This window comes from Drosophila rhopaloa, unplaced genomic scaffold (assembly GCF_018152115.1).
Source record: "Drosophila rhopaloa isolate 14029-0021.01 unplaced genomic scaffold, ASM1815211v1 contig_178, whole genome shotgun sequence".
NCBI classification, from domain to species: Eukaryota; Metazoa; Arthropoda; class Insecta; order Diptera; family Drosophilidae; genus Drosophila; species Drosophila rhopaloa.
The window spans coordinates 475825-498053 of NW_025335059.1; the positions used below are offsets into that span (position 1 = coordinate 475825).

The following is a 22229-nucleotide window of genomic DNA, read 5'->3' on the forward strand; positions in this document are numbered from 1 at the left end:
CACAGCCAACCAAAGGTAAAAGTTAGCCAATGCAATGGTTAGTCCCGCCCAAAGGCAGTCCCCTCACCGCCCTTTTCGGCTTGGAACTTGTGCACCGCTCATTGCTATGCAAATTGCTGTATTTTTCTTTAATTTTATTTTCAAGCACAAGTTTTACCACCCCACTCCGCAACCGCCACCGCCATTTCCCTTTTCGATTCCCAGTTTTCTGAGGGGTGGCCTCGCCCTTGCGTTGACTAAGTAATGCTATTATGTGTGCCTGACCATACGGGTATTCCTGGGGATGGGATTGGATGGGGGGACAACACAACAGTGGGTTTGCATGCCGATGAGCCAGGAGCCAGTGGGCAGGTAATTGAGGCGCTTAGCAGGAGCTGTGAAATCGGAGTGGCAGGCACGAGGGGCAGGACCTCTCGGACGGATTATTAGCCTGAGCTGTGGCATCAATCAGTTGAGACGCTACTGGACGTTGTCGTTGTGTGTGGGACATGCGGCAGCTGCCGGAAGCTGAAACAGATCCGGAATGCGGAGGTGCGGACTGTAATCGTCGGCTTACAAGGCTTATCTAACCAAATTGTCTGATTTTTGTCTTGGCCAAGTGGGAATGTGAGTCGCTCCCCCTTTGTCCAACTTTTTCCACACTTTCCTGATGGCTCGAAACCATTGCCTAGTTCTCTCGAGTATTTTAAACATTTTTATTATGATTAAAGCTAGTGTTTGGGTTTCAGCTGAAAACATAAGTATACGAAACAAATTTTAACTTTTTGCTAAGTCGTAAAAGTTTTTGGTGGAAATCTTTTTTTATTTTATTGTGACAAATTCGCTATTAAGAGTCTAGTCAGTGCTGTAATTAATTTAGATTAAAATCATGAGAGGTAGAGATATATTTTGGCACTACTCTTGCTGAAAGTTAAACTTGCATCAAAAAATCTTTAATTAAAAGATTATGCAGACTAGGAGAGTTCTTTTGAGCACATTAATTTCCGAATTGGACTTCGTATTTAAGTGGGGAGGGTTGAAACTTCTATGTCCCCCACCCAGTGTATCGGCCACTGCAAATTATCTTTTCTGTGGTAAGAACCTTCTCGAACACTTGTTGGCAATCCAGTCCAGACCAGATCGACCACGACCACAACCACGACCGCTGGCCAAGTCGTCCGGCCTTCTGGTTGAGCCCACGACAGCTGCTCTTTGACCATGTCGCTTTCGGTGGCCACAGCGTGGGCCCACTTGTCTGCTTCTGGTCAGAAGCTCACTTGCTAGTTTTGCAAAATCAATAGACCCATTACATACCCCCTCGAATGGATTAGGAACGGGTGTGGGTATGGGTTATGGGTATGGTTAACAAAGGGCGACAACGACATGGTCGTTGCCATTGAAATCAAACGGCGGAAGTGGTTCAGGCATAGGCAATACAAGAGAATTAGCATTGAATGTCAGGGTAAGCGACTGGTGGGGGGGGTTCTTGTTTTGAGGTTGGCGCTTTGCCGTTGTTGGTTTAATAGCTGTCATATGGGGGAAATGAGGTCTTCGCCACACACACATCCATTCGTTGGGCGGCGGATATAATTTGGCGTGCAATCGAATCGGAAATAGAGGTGGAAACGCTCTCGTTCTCGCACGGCATAAAGTTATTGGAACCCTTTTCAGCAGGCAATTTGCGTGCAATTTTTCAAATTAGTCAGCCCGGCGATGACGCATGTCTTTTAATGGTTTTAATTACCCTTTGATGGCGTATGGAAAATTGGGATTGCAAATATGCAATTACAAAACTCGCAATACACGGAGTCTGCCCGCTAATCTCCCTAATCGCTCCGCAGCACGAGCTAAAACGTGCCCATTTGCACTTTTGCATGGGTTCCAAACTTTTGGCGTGCGCACGCAAGGGAACCCAACAATGCCAGAGCCAAGAAGTCGGGCAAGGAGCAACTCTCACTTCAAAGCCCTGATGAGTTTCAAACTGTGAATTACGAGGGCGATGATGGGAAGTCAATCCCCGCCACCACCACCGCGAAACGGCAAACTCGGGGCAGAGTAACCCAGTTAAGAATTTCCCTGCAAACTCACTTTAATTCAATTTGCAGTTTGCGTTCGCATAATAAACTCGAGTGCAGGCGAATGCAAATGCCGTTCGCTGGCTATATTTAATGAGCTTCAAACTTAATTGTTATGGCGAGGCGGCATGGCATCCTACTTGCACATGGTCTGGCCCGCGCCCAAACAGGATGCGTAGGCCATCAGGCTGGGGATGGTGCTCTGCTCGTAGACTCCGGTGAACAGGTGCGCCCAGGGACCCAGGGCATAGACGGGCACATCATCGCCACCGTGGGAGTCCATGTCGATTGGCACTCCCGAGGGAAACTCATCATCGTGGGCACCAGTCACCACGGTGGTGGGATCGATGCGCTCCTTTGTCTTCTCGTCATAGAAGTTCTCGTAACTCGGTCCGTTGGCGTAGCTCAGGACTGTATAGGGCAGACCATCCTGTCCATTTACTGGGGCCATTCCGAATATATCCGAACCACGGTACTAACAATAAAGGAAAGTAATTGTATTACTTAAAATTCATTTAACAAAGGGGCGATATTTCATATTTTAATGAAACTTCCGCACTTACCGAGTATCCGGCGTAAGTGAACACATGCGAGTGGTCGGCGGTGACCACCAGTAGGGTGTCGTCCTCGCTGGTCAGCTCCTGGGCGGCGGCAATGGCCTTGGAGAACTCAATGGTCTCATTCAGAGCCATCCGCGCCTGGTTGATGTGGTGGGCCTGGTCGATGCGACCGCCCTCGATGAAGAGGAAGTAGCCCTGGTCGCTCTGGCTCATGTACTCGATGGCCTTGCGGGTCATCTGCTCCAGCGTGGGCTGGCTACTCTCCGCCGTGGTCTCCATCAGGTACTGCAGATGGTCGTCGTTGAAGAGACCCAGCAGGCGATCGGTCTTGGTCACATCCACAGACGCCAGCTCCTCGGCGGTGGTCACATAGACATTCCTTTCGCTGGCCGCCTTGAACTCGTCGAGGAGATTCAGACCGTCGGTACGTTTACCCCACGATTCCAGGCTGGAGTCCACAAAGTTCTTGCGTCCGCCGCCCATGATGACCTTGAGTTTGCTGCCCACCTCGCCGCGGGACAACTGGTAGGCAATGTCCTGGATTCCAGAGTTGGCTCCGCAGTCGCTGGTCACCTCCGCATCGTTTTCCCAGTCCCGCTCCGCAATGTGGGCGTAGACGCCGGAGGGCGAGGCGTGGGTCACGCGGGTGGTGGTCACCAGACCCGCCCATTTGCCCGCCTCCATGGCCCACTTGGCAATGGAGTCGACGTGGGTGCTCTCGTCCAGCATGACCTTGCAGTCGGTTCGGGGCACCTGCCCATTGACGCCGATGGTGCCCTCCTGACCTTTCACGCCACACAAGTAAGCGGTGGCCGTGCAGGCCGAGTCCGGAACAGTCTTATCCACGGAATAGGTTTTCGAGAAACCCGTATAGGGAAAGTTCTCGAAGGAGAGGGTCTTCTCCTCGCCACCCAGAAGATTTCGAGCCGTCGAGGTGGTGGTCACACCCATGCCGTCACCCAGGAAGAGAATCACGTTCTTGGCCTGGCGTTTGTTCAACTCGGTGGCCAGCTTCTTCTGGACAAACTGAACGCCCTGTTCGCGCCAGTAGGCGCTGGTCTCCTCGCCCTCAACCACTCGGAATGCCCGTCCATTCAACTCCGGCTCCGGCATATCCGGATGCATCCTGTGCTCCTTACACTGCTCCTCATTACGGCCACATTCCGGGGCCGACCAAATGGGTGGGGCCAGCAGGGCAATGGCGATCAGAAGTGCGTTCAACCTGCGGAACATCTTGCTCAAGACTGACCCTGGTTGGCGGTTACTCCGACTTCGGCCTATCGAAAGATTCGGTCGAATCGATTGCGATAAGATACGATAAGGCGGAGACGTAAATTCCAAATCGCATCAAATCTAATACGCCAACTAATTCCCTTAGTCCCAAGCATGCTTTTATTTACAATGGCCAGCGACAAATTTTATAGATTTATTGTACGGGGGTTTGGTGGGATTCGAATAATAGTCGGGCACGTGAGTAGTGAGACTTGTTGCGGACCGAGTTCCAATGAAATGGCCGGGAAAGCCATTGGCCATCACGTAATCAGGATGGAAAATCTGGCGGAGGCACGTGAATGAGTTGATGGGCAGTATAACCAGTTAGGGCGGGGGGTGGGCCACATTTCACATTTATTTTCTGCCATAAAAAGCGGGTCATAAACAGGTGACTGTTTTTCGCCCCGTGGTTTTCCTTTTTAATATCAAGCTGAGAAATGCAAAGGCATTGGAATGGAAGAAAGGCAGCTGCCAACCGCGGGAAAGGTTAAAGTTGAGCCGGCGGGCGAGTGCTGACCTTGGTTTGCACTTGGCAGCGAGAAAATTAGCCAAAAGATTGTGAGTGGTAGTCAGCTAAGCTGAAACGGTTAAATACGCAAATCTTAAAGTTTTTACCATCGTGTTTGCCCACTTAAACTTATCGCTATTGCTGTGGCCAATTAATGTTTGGGCATTCGCATTGAAAGCAAACCAAAATACCGATTTCATGGCTAAAAATAATAAATTCTTTGAAGCAATTATAATTTGAGCCACTTGAGTCACAAGTATCTACTACAGCACACATGAATAATGCAAATATTTATGTTCTCACAAGGCCCACCGGGCGTATACGTAATATTTTTTTATTTACACAACACACCATCCCAGCATTGGGAATAATTGGGCGGGACAAGGTGGCAATGTCGCAGCAGAAAGCTGCGCACTTAATGCTGCCTAATAAATTCGGAGCTCCGTTTCGAGTGTCAAGATTGCGACCATTTACCCAAGGTAAAGAGCATTAATCAAACAGCCGAAGGCTCTTGGCTTATATGCAGTCGATTACACACTTCACACCCGACAAAACCACGCCCATTTTTATGTCCTGGCTAAGCACTAATCCCTGCGTCCTAATCCCTTGCAGGAAATTCATCGATCTGTATATCCTGGAGGAGAGCAGCTATGAGAAGGACGTCAGCTTCAAGGTGCACATCGGAGAACCTCGTTTGGCGCCAGGTGAGTTTTGGCCACACTGCGGCAGTGACCAGCACCAGAACCCGAAACCAAAACCCCACCCCGAAAACCCAAAAGACCCATGAATACCACCCGAAACCCAACTGAAAATGCTAACCAAATTACGTGAAGCAGCCCGGCTAGCAGTGCACCGAAGATGGCACACACTCGTATCTCTGTCCTGGTCAGAAGTTCAGCCTGCGACACACCCGGGACACCAACACTTTGGGGAAATTCAGCACTCCAACTTAAAACCCAATCTCCCCCCTCCCCCCCACCATTCCACACCCAAAAATATCCCTTGTACCCTTATGACTCTTTCGCTTTGACCCCAAAAATATTACAAACAGGTGGAAAAGGCCAGCTGAGAAAAAACCCGAAACATGAAAACTTTGTAAATTGGAAATTCCAATTTGATTTGATAAAAATTGTTATTTGGTTTCGTATGTCTTTTCGCATCCTATCGACTCATGGGTTCTTTTATACTTTTTGGTCTTTTAATTTGTGTTCTTTATGCTTCTAGATTCCACTCACTACCGTAAGCCATGAATTGTGCATTAATTAATTTTATTTTAATTGAACACGAAAGCGTAGAGCGTGGAAGCGCCAAGCGCTGAAACGTGAAACGGAAAATGGGAAAAGTGAGAGTCCAATTGCGATTGGCCAACACTTTCGGGTTTTGGGTTTCTTGACAGTAACATTTAGTTTCTGCTCCATTTATTTCCTTCACCGAGTGCGGAAATTGCGGGCAAAAAAGTGCAAATTCATTTTATTCTTTCCCTTTTTTGGTTGAACCCAAATCTGCCATTCCACGAGAATAAGCAATAAACATAATTTAATTGCGTATTTCGCTTAGGTGTTGTGTATGCTCCCACCTTAGATATGATACCATTTCCTGTTAATGTTTTTTGTTAAATATTTATTTCCCATTCCTTTTCTGTATGTACTATGGGTATTTATTTACTGGCGATGAACAGAAAGGTTTTATGTTCTGTATGTGATTCTTCATGGAAGTTAGCCATTAGCGTAGCTCACTCCCATTTCTGTAACCCCATGTCGAATGCTAGTCCTAGCCCACCGAGAAAGATTAGCTATCAGATCCTCCCCTTCCATGTCCCCCAGCACCACCATGTCCTCAACCACCCACAGCACTGTGCACCCAGATCCCAAGTACTAACCATCGACATTTGCTTGTGGCCATAACATAAACTAGACTTAACACCACCATTGTCCATACTTGTCTCTCTAATCCAATCGATCCACTTGCCTCCGTAATTGCCAAATGACACACGTTCAATCCTCACGCAGATGACACTAATAAGGAATCATTTTTCAATCGATTTTTTGGTATGTAAACATCTGTCTTTGCCATATATTTGCATATTGCGCGATCGATCGACCATTTCAAGTGTTCAGTTAATAGTGAATATGCCACAAAATGAGAACGATGGAGAAAGATGAAAGCAAGCGGTCGGCATTATCATTTCATGTGTCTTATTGTTTTGTTAATTCGATTGGCCATTAACCCACATGTCGTATACATAATATCAGCTAAATGTGCGTTTTAGTGTCGTATCCGTATCCGTATCTGTATCTAAATGTTTAGGCGTTGCGTATATGTGTGTGTGTGTGCAACTGCATCTGCATTTATCCCGAACAATTGCGCTTTTTTCGACGCAGCAGCCACGCACTTGATAAATGCAAGCTTCAAGCTTCCTGTAAAGTAAGAAAAACAGAAAAGAAAAAAAGCAAAACCAAGCAATTCCCAGAGCAAGCAAGCGAATCGGGTTTCGTCTTCAATTGAAATAAAGTTAGACCAGGGTCACAGTTTTTGGTAATATTTTGGTTATCTCTATGCTCGGCGGACATTTGTAAAACGCGCTTGTGCCCGCTCCTCCCACATTGTTGTGTGCCTGTGCCCCGACTTGCTGCTCGAACTCGAACACCCGATCTCGCACCGTTCCGATATCATCGGTATTACTCAAACATGCCTCTGCATCGCCAAATCGATTTGTAAGTAATAAACGTAAACGCTGATGAGTACCTGATACTTGGCTTTTGTTTTTCCGTAATTTGTGTTTCCTCTTTTCCTCTTTTTTTTTTATTACCACTTACCGTGTATTATCTGTGTGTTCTAGACGTAAGGCAATATATAATTTAATCGTGAACGGCTTCTGATTTAACTTAAGACATTGTCGATGTATTCAGTTCTGTGTTGTTCTGCTGTCAAGTATCTATATGTGTGCGTGCTTTGATCCTCTGGATTAAAATAAAAAAAACAAGAATTAAAAACCAAAGCTAAATGTAATAACCCGACTAAAGAACATCCAAAATGTAGCAAGGTTCAAAGACAAATCACCACAGTCATTGTAGGCATCGCATATTCGTTAACTGAATATTTAGAAAGTGATTGTTGAAGCAATATCCAACATGTTTGAGACCATTTAACAACGATTCTCTGAACTCTACCCCCAACCACCCCATCCACGTACTTGTCATGTTGTCGATTGTCGAATGTCGGTTGTCGATGTCTATAGAAAAACACGAACACTCCGGAGATCCCACTCGTGAGTCATCAATATCGGGGGACCTAATGTCAATCTGTGACCTTATGCATGCCTGGTTCTTCTGTGCTCTGTCCCTGCCTTTGTATCTGTCTGTCTAATATGCAGTTTATCTATTTCCATTTTCCACTCAATTGCATCCTGATGGCACTTTACCATAAACATTTTGCAAGCTCATTAAAGTTGCTGGTTCAAGCCGAAAAGCTTTAAATTGAAATGTATTCCAATAAGAGGATTGGCTTTAAAGGCGATGCCTTGGCATTTCAATGAGTTTCGATTTGTTTCCGCTTTTCCCCTCTTTGGTTGACTTCCCCTTTTCAAATGAAGCCCGCATCCTATTATCACCATATGCTTCTAATTAGTGTCCCACTAATTGGGGGCGTATGTGTGCTTTAGTTTCTGTTTCAGTCCAAGTATATATTTTAGTGCGAATCACTGCTTTAATCTCTGTTCTGAATCTATTTCCTATCACCATTTCGTTTGTATGCCAACACACACCCTATGTCTGTCTAGTTATACTTTATAATACCATGTAATTACGAGATACTTTGTTTGTGGGGGTGTGGCTGCATGCAACACGGTGTTATTTAACTCGCCATCGAAACGGATAACTAATTCAGTGTTTACTCCCTTATAAGACGATGAAATGGCAGCCAAAATCAAGGAGGTCGAAAAAAAGGCAGTTCAGGACCTGACCGAACTGGATCGCATCCTGCTGCTGAGCAAGCCAAGAAATGGAGAGCTGACCACCGCGATCGTGCGCATCCGCGAGAGCCAGGAATTCAAGGTAAGTAATCGCTTTGATTGCCTTCGACACCGGATACATCCGCAAATAGTTTTACAATGTTAATGAAAAGCAATTCCATTCACTTGACGACCGAAACAACAAGTCCAAATCCCCCAGCACACATTTACATTTAGCTAAGTGAATGCGTGGGCGAGACATTCACACCCCTAATGATTCCCAGTTGGAAAGCCATCTTTATCCACGCGCCAGATCGAGTTACCGTCAACCGCTCAGGTGTAAGCCAAATAAGCACCTAATTGTGTGCAAATCTCCAAATGACACTTTAAGTGCTCTGTTTACTCTCCGTCTGTGACCCTGTCTGTGTGTGTTTTATAAGCTTGAATTCGTTGTCTGTCGGTGGCGTATACGTAATGCAATATGAGCAGGAAAAAGTTAGTAGTCATTACGGTTTTTTTGACATTGCCGTTTCCAAGCGGTTTTTATAGTTTTTCAAGAGTTGTGAAACTGATGTGATTTTCACCTACTTAAATTTCTTATCATTTGGTATTTTTAAATTCAACAGGCTACAGTGGACAAACTGGTGGCCAAAGCGAACGTTTCTGCCGTCCTTGGCACTTCGTCCTGGAAGGAACAGTTTAAAGATGCCCTCACCGTTATCCCAGGTAGACTTGCTTAATTTTTTCAATTTCAAGATAGCCCTTTCTATGCAAACAAACACTTGCAGCCGAGGAAAGTGAGTTCGATAACGACGATGATGCGGAGGAGGAGGTGCCCAGCTGCTTCAGCTATGTGAGCCACTTCGTCTGCCTCTTCTGGAAGGTTCTCTTTGCATTTGTGCCGCCCACAGGTAAGCACCCCTTGGAGTCCTCGGTGGCCAATCTCTTATCACATTCTCGCCCACAGACATTTGCGGCGGCTATGTGACCTTTGTGGTATCCATATTCGTGATTGGCGTCATCACGGCCATCATCGGAGATGCCGCCTCCTATTTCGGCTGCGCCCTCAACATCAAGGACTCGGTAACGGCCATTCTTTTTGTCGCCCTGGGCACCAGCATACCAGGTGAGTGATTCGAAACGCCGGTCGAAGTATCCATCTCAAACACCGGACTCCCTCTGCCCTTCAGACACTTTCGCCAGCATGATTGCGGCCAAGCACGACGAGGGCGCCGATAATTGTATCGGCAATGTCACGGGCAGCAATGCGGTCAACGTGTTTCTGGGAATCGGCCTGGCCTGGACCATTGCCGCCGTCTACCACAGCTCCCATGGCAATGCCTTCTTCGTGGAGCCGGGAACGTAAGTAGCCCATTCATACCAATAAGTCCTTAGAACATTGCTTAGACTTGAAATGATTTTTAAAGCTTTTTATTATTCTCTCGTTTAGATAGACAATTAATTTTAAAACGTTTCAATTTGTATACCCACTACTAGTGGTAAATAATATACTTACAAGAGGGGCATAATTGTTTTTTATATAAGGCATAACGATTATTTGATAGTCGCGTCACTAGACCAGGGTTTCATATTGTTATTACTATTAATCTAAATAAGTAATTTTGTTATTAATTTGGTGTCACTTTTTAAAACTAAACATTTTAACTACTCGAATAGAAATGCTGCAAGTATATTATTTCTTATCTAGTTATACTGAAACTATATATATTTGTATTATTTATTACTTAGTATTATCACCTTGTAAGATTTGTAGAATTTTGACTCATATCTTATACATAACTCGTTCTAATTATTATTTTCTTTAAGGATTGGATTTGCCGTGGCACTCTTCTGCGGTGAGGCCCTGATTGCCATCTTCATCATTATGTTCCGGCGCTGGCACAAGGGCATTGGCGCCGAACTGGGCGGCCCGAAGGTCTCCAAATATATCAGCGCAGCGATTTTGGTTTTCCTCTGGGTCTTCTATGTGGTTATCTGCATTCTGGAGGCCTACGACGTCATCGTGGTCTAAGGTGCCAGCAACTGCATCATTGATTTGACTTTGCCGTTGGCTTTGTTATTCGCATTGGCGTTGGATTTTTGGCAGAGTCCGTAAAGTTAGACGAGAATACGGAGGACAGAAGACAGAAGAGCTAACCGATATTATGAAGCTGTCGAAAGATGCTGTAGATGCAGTTTTTATATGTAAACTTATGAAATTTATTTATATATATGAAATGTGCTCTGCGCTATATATAAATATTTCTTGTGTAAAATTTATGTTAATACTAAAAGTAAAATTTTAATGTTTAACTAGGTTTAAGTGAGGCTTATATACAAAAACCATTTTTACTATTATTGTCTCTATTCATATATAAATTGTAAATACAGAAAGGCTGCCACGGCTCAGCAATCTTGTAACTGTAACGAGATCATTTATTGTTACGCCATATATACTTAATTTACCTTCTAAAATACGATTATATTTATTATATCATTCTGTGTACAACTTAAGTCACTGTTGTTGTTTGTTAATGCTGTACTTACTCCACCCCAAAAAACAAAGTGGAAATTCGGGATCGGCTGGGACTTGAAATAGAGTTTCCATTGGGTCCCGCATTCCAAATTCGATATTGTCTCTCCATCTGCCGAATACCATTGTTAATTTAATACATGTGTAAGTTTTAGGAAAAATCTAAAGGTTTTAGCCAACAAGAAACGCAATCCCTCTTAGCCATCTACTACAAATACTACTACAACTACTATTAACAAATAGGAGCCTCCTCGACAACTAGTTCTAGTCACTTCACACTATCGACACAAGTCCAACTAGTAACATTTTCATTAACTCTGACCAAGCAAATGGCGGTACTACTTACTAGAGATTAGCAAGAAAGACCATCACTACGAGAACTTCAAGAGAGCACTAATCAATTTACTTACAAAAGACTTTCTATTCGCTTACGTCGCTGGCAGTGATCGAAGTAGAAAAACTGGATATTAAGACAAACACCAAAACAATACCGAAAATAACTAAAATTGATTGTAATCCAAATGTAATGAGCAGCTACATATTTTTTGTATAATGTTGTACTATTTTTCATATAGCAAAATTCTAGCAAATTAATGGAAGAGGAACAGCCTAATAATATTTATAGCCACATGCATAAATTTGTATTATATATTTGGGGTCACACAACTTTTCGGGGAACTCGTTGAGAAAACTGCGCCAAATTTAGACGTAATTGATAATTAATTACCGCATACATATACGACATATGAAACAATTGAATAAATATACAAATATGAATAAATAATGTATTTAATTATATTGTCAATGTTTACTGCTAGATATTATCATTAAATTTCATTTTAAATTTATTTCAATTAATGTCTTTTTATTTCCCTTTTTAAGCCGAAATTAAGACGATATCAGAGTATGCCTAAGTTTTTGATGGATTCAAGCAGTCAAGAACAGTCAAGAAATATTAATGCAGTTAACAAACGATTCGAAGAAATCGACCAGGGGTCAGGGTAAGCTTGTAGCCATACTAATATATCCATGGCAAGGAAATCAATATATTACCGCGGAGCGTAGGAATAAAGCGAATAGTGAACGAAATAGAAGTGACGGGGGCAGTGCATGAAACAATACGATACAGAGGATAACCAGACATACAACCAATTACCCATAGACGATTATCTATAATGGCAAGGGCAAATAAAACGATTAAAGTGCTTCCGACTTAGGATGTAGGTACTTCTAAAGAACTAGGAGTAGAAAGCGTAACTGGATAAAAAGCGTGAGCAGTTTTTTTTATCAACTTATTGGTTCCACTTTTCCCTTATTTACCTTATGGTTTTTATAGTTTTTGATTGGCCTGATCAATTTGAAATTCAGTTCTATAGATGTACGATAGTTGATAGGATAGGATTCGAATCTGTATGTTTTGATGGGCAAACCAAACAGTTAATATGTATGTGTATTGTACAATATTAATCATTTGCTGTTTGTTATCGTGTTTTTTCGAATTCAAATTATACCTGCATTTTTAAATGTATACTTATGAATGTGATTTTACCCAAAAACCAAATAAACAACAAACATATACTCGTACATCCAGAGGCCCATTTAAATGTATTCAAGAACTAAACCGATAAAGTATGCAAATAATCGTATAGATCGAATACCACATATGTAGTCTATGTAGCATATGCTTGGGGTGAAGATCTATCGATCTCACTATCCGTTTCTCTTCTCACTTCAATACGCTATAAGAAAATACCCGAACGAATGCTACACATTTGAATATACTCACTAAGAGAACATACTCGTAACGTAAGCCAGGAGCAGAGCTGGACGAAAGCTTAACGTTTTACCTAATCGAATCGAATAGAGCCTAGGCCTAGAGTTACTGGCATCTCTCAGCAGTGCTGTATATGTATTCCGTGCATGTTTACCAAACGAAACCCAATAAACTAACACATTAAACTGAACGGCTTATTGGTTTTTTTCGATCTCACTTCCCTGAAGTCGTCGACTTATCGCTATGGGAAACTGGGGGACGCGACTGCTCGGCTGCAGTTATGCAATGCCCCAAAAAAGCGACGCAAGATAAGACCGCCGGTTGCGGAAGATGAGCGTTGAAGAGACAACGGCAACGACAACGCCAAGAGCCGCCGAGATAAAGTTGTTTACAGGAATCCGAGCACAAAGGCAAACAGCAATAAAGCAATGAGACAACGACAACCCCAGCAGCTGCAAGCTAATTAAAGTTGCGACGAAACGAAAGCCAGTCGCCAGTTGTCCGTCAGTTCCCCACGGAGCAATTTCCAGCGAATTGCACTAGCTGCACGACTTGGAGTGTTTGTAATCCCAGAAACAGTCCCGTGGGGCAGACAAGTAAGGAGGGTGAGGGGCTCCGACTTTTGGATACCCGGCTTCCAAGTAACCAAAAATATTTGTTAAAACAGCATGCTAACTGTTTCAGTGCCTTTATTTGCTTAATAATTTAATCTTTTTCATAATAATAACTGCATTTTACATTTTTTAAAGCATCATGTTTTTCAGTTTCGGAATCTTTAAATTCCAAAATAATTATATTTTTCTTAAATTGCTTATTAAGGTTAATAATTCAGTCGTAGATATTCAAAAAATTAAATTCTTTGCTGTTTAAACTTCTCCATTTTCTTCTTATATTGAGGTTTGCATTGGATTTTCAATTAGAAAATATAAAAATTTATTTGATTTTTAAAATGCGAAATATTGTGTGATTATAAATTATATAGAAATGTTTTAGTTGTTGAATTGTTTAATTATATTTTACTACGGAAATAGGCTGCTAAAGAAAATACGAATTACAGGTTTAAGCCGTGCACATAAACTATACACCCTTTTTCTGAACAATTACCGGGTACCTCAAGGCAAATATGTCCTGCAATGAGAGAACAGCGCTGCTGGCAACGCAACAAGGACATCAGCAGCAGCAGCAGCACATCATTGTCGTGCCTGCGACGCGGAAGGATCCAAAGGATTATGAGCCCATTTTCACAACTGCTGAGTAAACGCTTTCCGTCGCATTTCATTAAAAAATAACTTCGTTACACAGTGTTTTCATTTTCGCCCCGCTCCATTCGCAGCTATTCCTACGGCCTGACCCTGGAGGAGTTGCTGCCATTCGCGCTGGATCCCTGGTGGCAGAATGTTCGCCGCCTCAGCTGCGGAATCCTGGGCCTGGCCTTCCTGGTGACCCTCATTGCCGGCCTTTCGTTGGCCTATGCGGGCAGTGTCTGTCAGCCAAATAGAGCAATTAGCGGGAACTCGACCGCCACTACGCTAACCACCCCATTATCCTTGTTTTCCAACGACACTCAACTGCTGATGGCCAGCTTGTAGTCGCTAATCTCTGGAACATTTTGGAAATGCTGCAATCCCCAGCAGGAATTGCATCAGCTGCATCAGCACGCACTTCTCGCATTTGTTTGGCTCTTCTTCCCACTTTACCCCACTTGCTAACCGAGCGATAAGCGGAACCGATTGATTGTGGGGCAATTGTGTTTGGCTACAAGCTGATTATTCTAATTGTTTTCCGAATATAAAATGTTAAAACCTCTTAAATTTTTTATTTTAGAAAATAGACAAGCATTTATCTAAATAAAATAGTAGGCACAATCTTATGAATAATATAAGATTATTAGAATATATTCTGATAAAGAATATTAAGTGTGTTCTTTTGCGAAAATGGAGACTGGTTCCCAGCAGTCATTCTCTTGGCTGTGCGTCTTGTGTTGGCAAAGTTACAACTTAAAATATGTGTGTTTTAAATATATGTTTTTGATGGCCAAAATCCAGAAAAAAACCTAGAGTTTTCGGATTTTTAATCAAAACACTGTAATTCGTTACTAAATTTCCAAGCTAATGGTATTCTTAGCTAAAAATTGCATTTTGGGCCAGGTGTCGCAAAAAGTCATATTGTTACCCCTTATAAAAAATGCGAAAATAGTTAAAAAAATATTTTTTACTAATTCAACCTGTATTGGTTAAAAAGTCTATACAAGCTTTACAAATCTGTGTTTTTGTACCCCTATTTTCCAAAACAACCTGAAATCGACAGATTAGGTTCTCAGATCCACAAAACAGTCGTCTATATCAACATGCCTAGTGATGCTGATGTTTCCCTTATATAATATATGATAACGTTAAATACTATAGAGTCGTAATTTCGATTATTTCAAAGGATGTAGAGAAAGATTTCCCGCCCACAAACTTAAATCTTAAAATCACCAGAGCAATATGTAAAATGGCAAAGAGACTTTTATTACATGTTCACTACATGACACAGTGGCGCCACCTGCTCGCGCATAACAGTGTTGGCAAGGGGCCGCTGTTCCGATTACTCGATTAATTGATTTATTTGTTGCATGTGTTGTTGTTTACGCAAATTGTTTACGGAAATTATTTATTTACCGCAGGGGAAGTGATTTTTTCGTCATGGATTTCGACAGTCCCGAGGAGAAGGAGTTCCCCGGGCTGTATGCCTCGGAGGCGGCGGATGCCAAGTCGAAGAAGAGCAAGGAGGAGAGCGACTGTGAGTGGAGTCCAAAATGCGTGGGCGTGAAATTGGGAATCGGGGAAAAATCAATGGGTCCATCTTCCATTGGCAGTCAGCGAGGATCACGAACACAGCAAGAAGGACCTGTTGATTGGCCGGCGCAAGGACAAGAAGGATAAGGGCAAGGATCGTGGATATGCCGCTCTGGGTGGTGAGAGCTCGCCGGAGGAGGAGCTGGACACCAAGTGGGTGACGAGGACTTGGCCACATTCACCTGTTCCAGACATCAGTAATCCCCTTTTATTTGTACCCCCAGGAGTCCCTCCAAGTCCAAAAAGTCCAAGACCTTTAAGTTCACCAGTTCCAAGAGCAAGGAGAAGCGCGAGAAGTCACGCGACAAGTCCGAAAAGGAAGCCAAGCATCCGGAGGAGGATCCTCCCCCGGCCCCCAAGGCCAAGGACAAGAAGGCCGACAAGAAGGACAAAAAGGACAAGAAGAGCAAGCAGCTGTCGCAGCAGCAGGACGAGGCCTCCGCCGCAGAGGAGGTGCTGGCACTCGGATATCCCGTGTTCGGGGTATCCGTCAGTCTGGCCATTGAACGATCCCGCTGCCACGATGGCGTGGACATACCCCTGGTTGTGCGCGACTGCATTGATTACCTGCAGGATCACCTGAAGTGCGAGCAGATATACAAGATTGAGCCCATCAAGACGCGTCTGATGCACTACAAGCGGTTGTACAACAACCGGGAGCACGACTCCGCCGTTGATGAGCTCAACCTGCCCACCGCCTGCAGTCTGCTGAAGCTCTTCCTGCGCGAGCTCCCGGAACCGCTGCTGACCACCGATCTGGTCGCGCGCTTTGAGCAGGTTGCCTCCCATTCGAAGGTCACCAAGCAGCAGGCAGAGCTGCAGCAGCTGCTCGAGCAATTGCCCAAGTGCAACCGCACTCTGTTGGCGTGGGTGCTGCTCCACTTCGAGGCGGTGATCCAGCAGGAACGGTACAACAAGCTCAACGCCCAGTCGCTGGCCATGCTGCTCAGTCCGACGCTCCAGATGTCCCACCGACTAATGGTGGCCCTTCTCTGCCACTGCAGCACCTTGTTCGCAGACGTCAAGCTGATAAAGTGAGCAAACACCGGCTAGCCGGATGTCAGTAATGGGAATTATCTATGTGGGCTTGGGTAGGTACTTATTTTCTGGTGATTCTTAACTTGCACTTGTACCTCTCTTGTTAAGTGCTTAAAATTTGATCAATTCATATCCGTTTGCAATTAACATATTTATTCCAATATCCTTTACCATTCCTATTTACAAATTTTGCTTTAAAAGTAGTTAAATATAAATTTGTTTTCAATTATTTTATTTATTCCACATATTGATTTATAATTAGATTTTTTAATTAAAAAAATGAATAACCCGAACATGATAAAATAATTAAATGATTAATACATGAAATAATTAATAAGTACCTATAAGCACCCAGATAATTTGCATCACTGTGAGAATTCTGAGATAAGATTCTGGCTGTAAAAGAAACGGAATTTAGTCGGCTATCGAACTGCTGAGGATGAGCGCGGCAACCCGCAAACAGAAGCGCTTTCCGCGTATCGCTAAATTCCTAATCAGGCAGAAAGGCAAAAACTTAAACAAAGTTATCTCATTACTAACGTGTCATCTCTTAGGTATGTGCCCCCGCTCACATCGGCTAGCCCAAATTTTCCGGATACACGGGAGGACATCCAGAAGGAGTTGAGCAAGCAGGACAGCCTTTTGTCCCAGATACACAGCGAAATGAATGCTGGATTTATCACCAAGAAACGGGAAGAGCAACTCTGGGAAGTCCAACGCATTATTACTCAGCTCAAGCGGAAGTTGCGCACCTTTTGAAAAGAAGCAGGAAAAGTCCGTGGATGAATTGGACAACAGCAGCAGCGCTCCGCCCACGGTAGCCAGTGAAGACACCACGGATTCCAAGCCAACAGTCGCCCCAGTAGATTCCACTAGCAACAGTATTTCCCTCGAAGAGCCAAAAGCGGAGGCGCGACTCTCAAAACAACCCCCCATCGAGTTTTCTATTGATCCCGGCACTGGCTTCATTTTACTACCCAAGTCTAATCCGCACCGCGAGAATTTACTGCGACTTCAAATCGAATATGACGAGCTGATGGACTGGCAGAACGAACTTAAGGCTCGAATCGTTGCTGAGCGCAAAGAAGTCCACAGGCTCAAGCAGTTGTACGAGCAGCAGTCGATCAACAGCCAAATGGCCGCGTTGGCAGTAGAGTCGCAGGCCCCTCCGGAGTCCGACTATGAGCGAATAATTGAGCATTACACACGCGAAAACGCGCTGCTGGAGCACAAGAAGAACATGCTGGGCATGGAGCTGAAGGAGGAACGGCGCGCCTGCATAGCCCTGCAAGTGGAGCTGCGACTGCAGCAGTTTTAATGTATTAAAATGATTAATGTATTACTAGGATGGGTCATTTTGCGGTAAATCTTATCCCAGAAACTAAATGCTCCCTTTCCAAAGCAACGAAATTGACTTTGACATGCATTCATAAGAGTTCAAGTTCTACTATTATTAAACTATATCTAATTTTACATTTTTAGTTAGGAAAAAAACATAAGAAAACTGTTTAGATCTAAAAATTAAAATTTTTGGAAAGGGCTAACCATTTTTTATTTTTTACTTATTTAAAAATAACTTATTTTCTGTATGCTTTAAAAAATATAAATTTGCAACTTAAAAAAATGTTTAAAGTGAAGAACTAAAGTTACTAAGTATTCTTAAAAGGTATTCATTCAAGAAAAAGGTTTTCATTACAAGTCAACTGTTCCTTTTGAAAATGAGCAAGTTAGTTATAAATTTGACCCTCCAACATATATGTACATAGGTTAACCAATTTTAAATCTCATTGTCTAAATACGATCAAATGCTTTGTTCAAATTAAAGTTAAATTGTTGAAATGGCGCAAAGCCTCAAAAAATCCTGTTTGTTTTGCCTTTAAACTTTTGCCCTTGGATAGTGAACAATTTTATAAAAATTAGCTTTACTATTTTTTTCCTGCAAGAAATCCCAAAATCTTCCCGTCAAAGCTTTTTTGTAAAATCGGATAATGCAACAGAGGTTGTCTCTGCCTGACTATCAAGATTCGGTTTTCTAAATCGGTCTGATGACTTAATTCCAATTCAATGTATACAGGGCACAGATAAGAAGATCAGGGTGTCGAATGTAGACGATCGTTGGGGTAAAACGGAAATGAAATCATCGCTAAATATGTCTCATCAACATTGTGATGGTCAAGGAACTAAGCTTTACTTTGCGTGTTACGATTACTTTATTTAATATTTATTATTAATAATTATAGAATACATTATCATTATGCATTACGTTCGGAGGCGTGTTCTGTATTCCGCTGAAGTACAACTTAAAAATATCACACACAAATACCACGCGAGAAAGAAGAGTCCTCCAGCGTGCCAAACTGCGTACACGTACACTCGTTCTCCTCCATGATTAAGTTATTTCTGCTGGACTACAGATCGATGGATCGATATAGATTCAACAGCTCTACGGACACTCCTTTTCGCTGATCTTCTGAAAGTCTAAGGAAAAAAGATTTCGGTTATAGTGACGGGATTAGTTGCAGATGAAATTTCAAACATTTTTAGTGAGTTAGCATCTGAAATCGGCAAAAATAATAGCCAGAGTTTTCTGCACTCACTTGCATTCTGCAGGCAATTCTCCGTTTTCATCACGCACAGATTGCGGTAGCTCTTGGTGGTGCCCTTGTCGTCCGCGGCACAAATCCATCCGAACGCCTGCGTGTCGCACTCCATGACGCACTTGGTGCTGGGATCGGGCAGGCTGAGGCACTGGACCAGCGAGAGGGCAAACAGCGCCACTATAAATAGACGGAGACATCAGAGCCAATTAGTTAGGCAGGAGGCGTGCGAAGAGAATCACTGCCCGTCAACCAGGTCTGCATACAAAGTGCCCTGATCAGCCCATCACCCATGATATCACCCACATCAACGTACGCCCATCGATTCTCGGCGACGCCAGAGCGTCTGGCAATGCCACCGATTCCGAGATTCCATTGGACAGGGGCTGGTGGACGGTGGATGGTGGATGGAGGATGGTGGACTCAGTCCCCAGCAATGTGAATCGAGAACTAGCACTGCATGCCTAATTAGCCATGTCGGCACGCAATAGCACCAAAACCGCAAAACTGCGTTGCTGGGGTGTCTAATCTAGTGACTCAATCACAGTATGAAATTTTCCATTCATAACTTTTGCGATTGCATTTGAATGAAGCTCGTTTGGCTTGTAAAAATACTTATAAATATAATGGCTATTGCTAAATGTACTATTTTTTATTGTAACTATACCTTTATATTTTTTGCTATTTATTTTAGTGGGTCACACTCTGGTTGCTCTGACCCAGAGACTCTAATCACCACTTTTCTTATTTACAAGATTAATATTAAATGAGTGAGTCAGCAATTTGTTACATATGTATTTATACAGAAAATTATTTGCTCTAGTAGATTATTTTTCTATGGAGACATTGAACAAAACACCCATAATTTTGCAGTTAAAAATCTATACTGCATTAAGTGATTGTTTATGGGAAAACCCCGAAATAAGATTAAAATGTTTTTAAAAAGAACACTTACGTTATAAGAGGTAACTAAACGTGTATTGATACGAAAGCAAAATTAATTATTTTAAGTTGCCAAATATTTTTTGAAAACGAAACGTAAATATTTCTTTATTGCTAATTTGAATTCACCCGAAAAGTAATCATTTTTAACGACTTGAAATAAAAATGTTCTGTAGCAGCATCATACATTTTCTTTTCTCACTAAAGAAATATTGTTTAGTGCCGATAGCTAGCTTAGTCATTATTTTTTTGGACTATTATTGTACGTACCTGCCAACAATACTGCAATCAGCTTCATGTTGCTACTAGTTATTTTAGATTTCTGATTGGGATATTTCGCACTTTATCGAGCACACTTTGCACAACCGTATTTGCTCGACGTGAACTTTGCGGGTCAGACGAATTAATTATGCCGTGCCAACGCTTGGTTTCGAGTTGATTAAAAGTGTTTTACGATTTCACGATTTATATATATTCAATGGAATATAGAATAGACGCCTGATTTGGGGCTTGTCACTGAACTTCAGACACGTGTGTGCGCCAGTGTTTTGATTCTTTATACGTTATAGATTAATTCGCGCACGATTCTTATTCTGCTTCTGATTCTGATTCCGATTCTGATTCCTATTCTGATTCAGAGTTTTGAATTCCGATTTCCGTTCCGATCCGACTTCTCTATCGGCGAGGCCGCACAGCACGCGTCCAAATGCGAACTGAAACTGAAGCGCCGACCGAAGATATCCTCCAGCCAGAAGTTGAAGTCGGGTGGGCGATTCGATTGACTGACTGACTGACTGACTGACGCGTTGACTGATTGATGGCTTGGCGACTGGACGTTGTCCGTTGGGATGCTGACCGCTGATGCTGTTAGACGATGACTGTGCTATTGCTGTTGCAGATACTCTGGCACTTTGATTTTCAATTTCAGTTTCGAGTTTGGGTTTGGCTATGGGTTTTGGTTTTGGTTTTGGGCAGTTTCGGGCAGGAGTTTTGCGTTGGCGATGCAGATGGAGATGGAGATGGGGCCCGGCAATGGGTTCGGCAATCAATCAATCAGAATCAGGGCCTGTCCGTTTGACGAATCCGGCTATCTGTATCTGTATCTGTATCTGTATCCGTATCTGTATCTGCGGCTGTCGTCTGCCGTCGTAGCGCACGAATGATGTCCGACCACACAGTGCCTGTTAGTTTTATAGAATTTTTTCATGCTAAAAAGATTTACGCTCGTGTCGTCGTCTTCAATTTTCTTTTTGTTTCTCCGCACATTTCGCCTGTAGTTGTTTCTGATTGTTTTATTGTGTTTTTTTTTCTTAGGTATTGGGTATTGGGTATTTTGTATTGTGGCTGCGCTGCTGTTAGCTGGGCTGGAATACGTCAGATACGAGATGAACGGTTGGGTAGATCGGTAGATCGGTAGATTCGTCGGGTCGGTCGTTTGATCGATAACTCTACAGGCAGGTCACGTTGTCGTGGTCCAACTTGTTGTTGTCGCTGGGGTTTTTGAGTTTGAATTATTCATGTATTTATGCAGTCACTAAAAAGTCTCCTCCTCGACGATCGCTGTCAATTGGTTCACGTACCGCTCAATACTGAGACGCTCGAGATGCTGGGGCATCTTCGAAAATCTTTTAAAATTTCGTCAGCATTACCGAACCGACTCGGCACACGCTTATCAGAGAGCTCTATAGAGCGGGAGAGTCGGATCGAACACACAATATAAATTAAAGGCAAGGCAAAAAATATGAAAATTGTTTCAGTTGGCGACGGCCACGAGTTCACTCCACTCAGCAATGTCTATGAATTTTCTTTGATGATGCTGCTCTTCCCCCAGATACATATAATATGCTTCTTATTTATGGATACGCGACGCTTTTGATTTAGCATTTTCATTAAGATTTTTCGAATTTTCAGACTTATCAGCTGCGTCGTTGTATTATCTCACAAATTATTTATTATCAATTGTCGGCCAAATGACGGTGGTTTCCATGGGGTATTACCTATCAAATGTAAACAATTGCTTGGTAAACAAATAAAGTCATAGCTAAAATAATTAATAGAATTCTTACCTTAAGGAAAGAAGACCTTTTGAACACCAATTATTCCCCTCACCAGGCAAAACAAATTCAACTTTTCTGTTCGGTTTTATGCTAGTGCGCCTAAGGCAA

At 43.0% G+C, this 22229-nt stretch overlaps 5 protein-coding genes across 14 annotated transcripts in view; 3 read left to right on the forward strand and 2 right to left on the reverse strand.

Annotated features, from left to right (window-relative positions):
- The window catches only part of LOC108047860 (sodium/calcium exchanger 3), a 35597-nt gene extending 24740 nt beyond the window's left edge, over positions 1-10857 (forward strand). For 5 of the 8 annotated variants that reach the window (XM_017128248.2, XM_017128251.2, XM_017128249.2 and 2 more), the window contains exons 3-11: positions 5007-5098; positions 6404-6442; positions 7633-7662; positions 8298-8446; positions 8970-9069; positions 9132-9254; positions 9311-9469; positions 9534-9705; positions 10171-10857. In XM_017128248.2, coding sequence (XP_016983737.1) covers positions 5007-5098; positions 6404-6442; positions 7633-7662; positions 8298-8446; positions 8970-9069; positions 9132-9254; positions 9311-9469; positions 9534-9705; positions 10171-10375 — 1069 coding nt within the window. In that variant the 3' untranslated portion in view covers positions 10376-10857. Of the gene's footprint in view, positions 1-5006; positions 5099-5618; positions 5634-6403; positions 6443-7632; positions 7663-8297; positions 8447-8969; positions 9070-9131; positions 9255-9310; positions 9470-9533; positions 9706-10170 lie in introns of all 8 variants that reach the window. The other 3 variants (XM_017128252.2, XM_017128253.2, XM_017128254.2) reach the window with 3 other exon arrangements.
- On the reverse strand, positions 2078-3847 carry LOC108047862 (membrane-bound alkaline phosphatase). The gene is made up of 2 exons (XM_017128256.2): positions 2618-3847; positions 2078-2529 (listed from the first exon to the last, which is right to left on the reverse strand). The coding sequence occupies exons 1-2, from the start codon at positions 3845-3847 to the stop codon at positions 2191-2193; spliced, it is 1569 nt and encodes a 522-aa protein (XP_016983745.2). The 3' UTR covers positions 2078-2190.
- Positions 10858-13117: 2260 nt separating the features above from the next.
- LOC108047844 lies at positions 13118-14520 on the forward strand. 3 transcript variants are annotated; one of them, XM_017128205.2, is made up of 3 exons: positions 13118-13246; positions 13708-13904; positions 13984-14520. In XM_017128205.2, the coding sequence occupies exons 2-3, from the start codon at positions 13774-13776 to the stop codon at positions 14237-14239; spliced, it is 387 nt and encodes a 128-aa protein (XP_016983694.1). In that variant the 5' UTR covers positions 13118-13246; positions 13708-13773; the 3' UTR covers positions 14240-14520. The 3 variants fall into 3 exon arrangements, with proteins under 3 accessions (XP_016983694.1, XP_016983696.1, XP_016983695.1); XM_017128207.2 differs by having other exon boundaries at positions 13132-13246; positions 13768-13904; XM_017128206.2 differs by having other exon boundaries at positions 13134-13255.
- Positions 14521-15261: 741 nt separating this feature from the next.
- On the forward strand, positions 15262-18069 carry LOC108047895 (ralA-binding protein 1). The gene is given in 5 exon segments (XM_017128310.2): positions 15262-15431; positions 15508-15640; positions 15712-16521; positions 17080-17278; positions 17280-18069. Coding segments are annotated over 5 exon segments (1803 nt in total). The 5' UTR covers positions 15262-15334; the 3' UTR covers positions 17844-18069.
- Positions 18070-18716: 647 nt separating this feature from the next.
- Positions 18717-21651, reverse strand: LOC108047896. Its single transcript, XM_017128311.2, has 3 exons — positions 20335-21651; positions 19123-19302; positions 18717-19003 (listed from the first exon to the last, which is right to left on the reverse strand). Exons 1-3 carry the CDS (start codon positions 20360-20362, stop codon positions 18969-18971), a joined length of 243 nt encoding a protein of 80 aa, XP_016983800.1. The 5' UTR covers positions 20363-21651; the 3' UTR covers positions 18717-18968.
- Between the last annotated feature and the right edge of the window lie 578 nt (positions 21652-22229).

Coding starts and splice junctions, on each gene's coding strand:
- LOC108047862 (XM_017128256.2), bottom strand. CDS start 3,847: ATGTTCCGCAGGTTGAACGCACTTCTGATCGCCATTGCCCTGCTGGCC. Junction 2,530..2,617: donor TCACTTACGCCGGATACTCG/GTAAGTGCGGAA, acceptor CTTTATTGTTAG/TACCGTGGTTCGGATATATT.
- LOC108047844 (XM_017128205.2), top strand. CDS start 13,774: ATGTCCTGCAATGAGAGAACAGCGCTGCTGGCAACGCAACAAGGACAT. Junction 13,905..13,983: donor CCCATTTTCACAACTGCTGA/GTAAACGCTTTC, acceptor CTCCATTCGCAG/CTATTCCTACGGCCTGACCC.
- LOC108047896 (XM_017128311.2), bottom strand. CDS start 20,362: ATGAAGCTGATTGCAGTATTGTTGGCAG. Junction 19,303..20,334: donor GATTGCAGTATTGTTGGCAG/GTACGTACAATA, acceptor GTCTATTTATAG/TGGCGCTGTTTGCCCTCTCG. Junction 19,004..19,122: donor GAATTGCCTGCAGAATGCAA/GTGAGTGCAGAA, acceptor TTTTTTCCTTAG/ACTTTCAGAAGATCAGCGAA.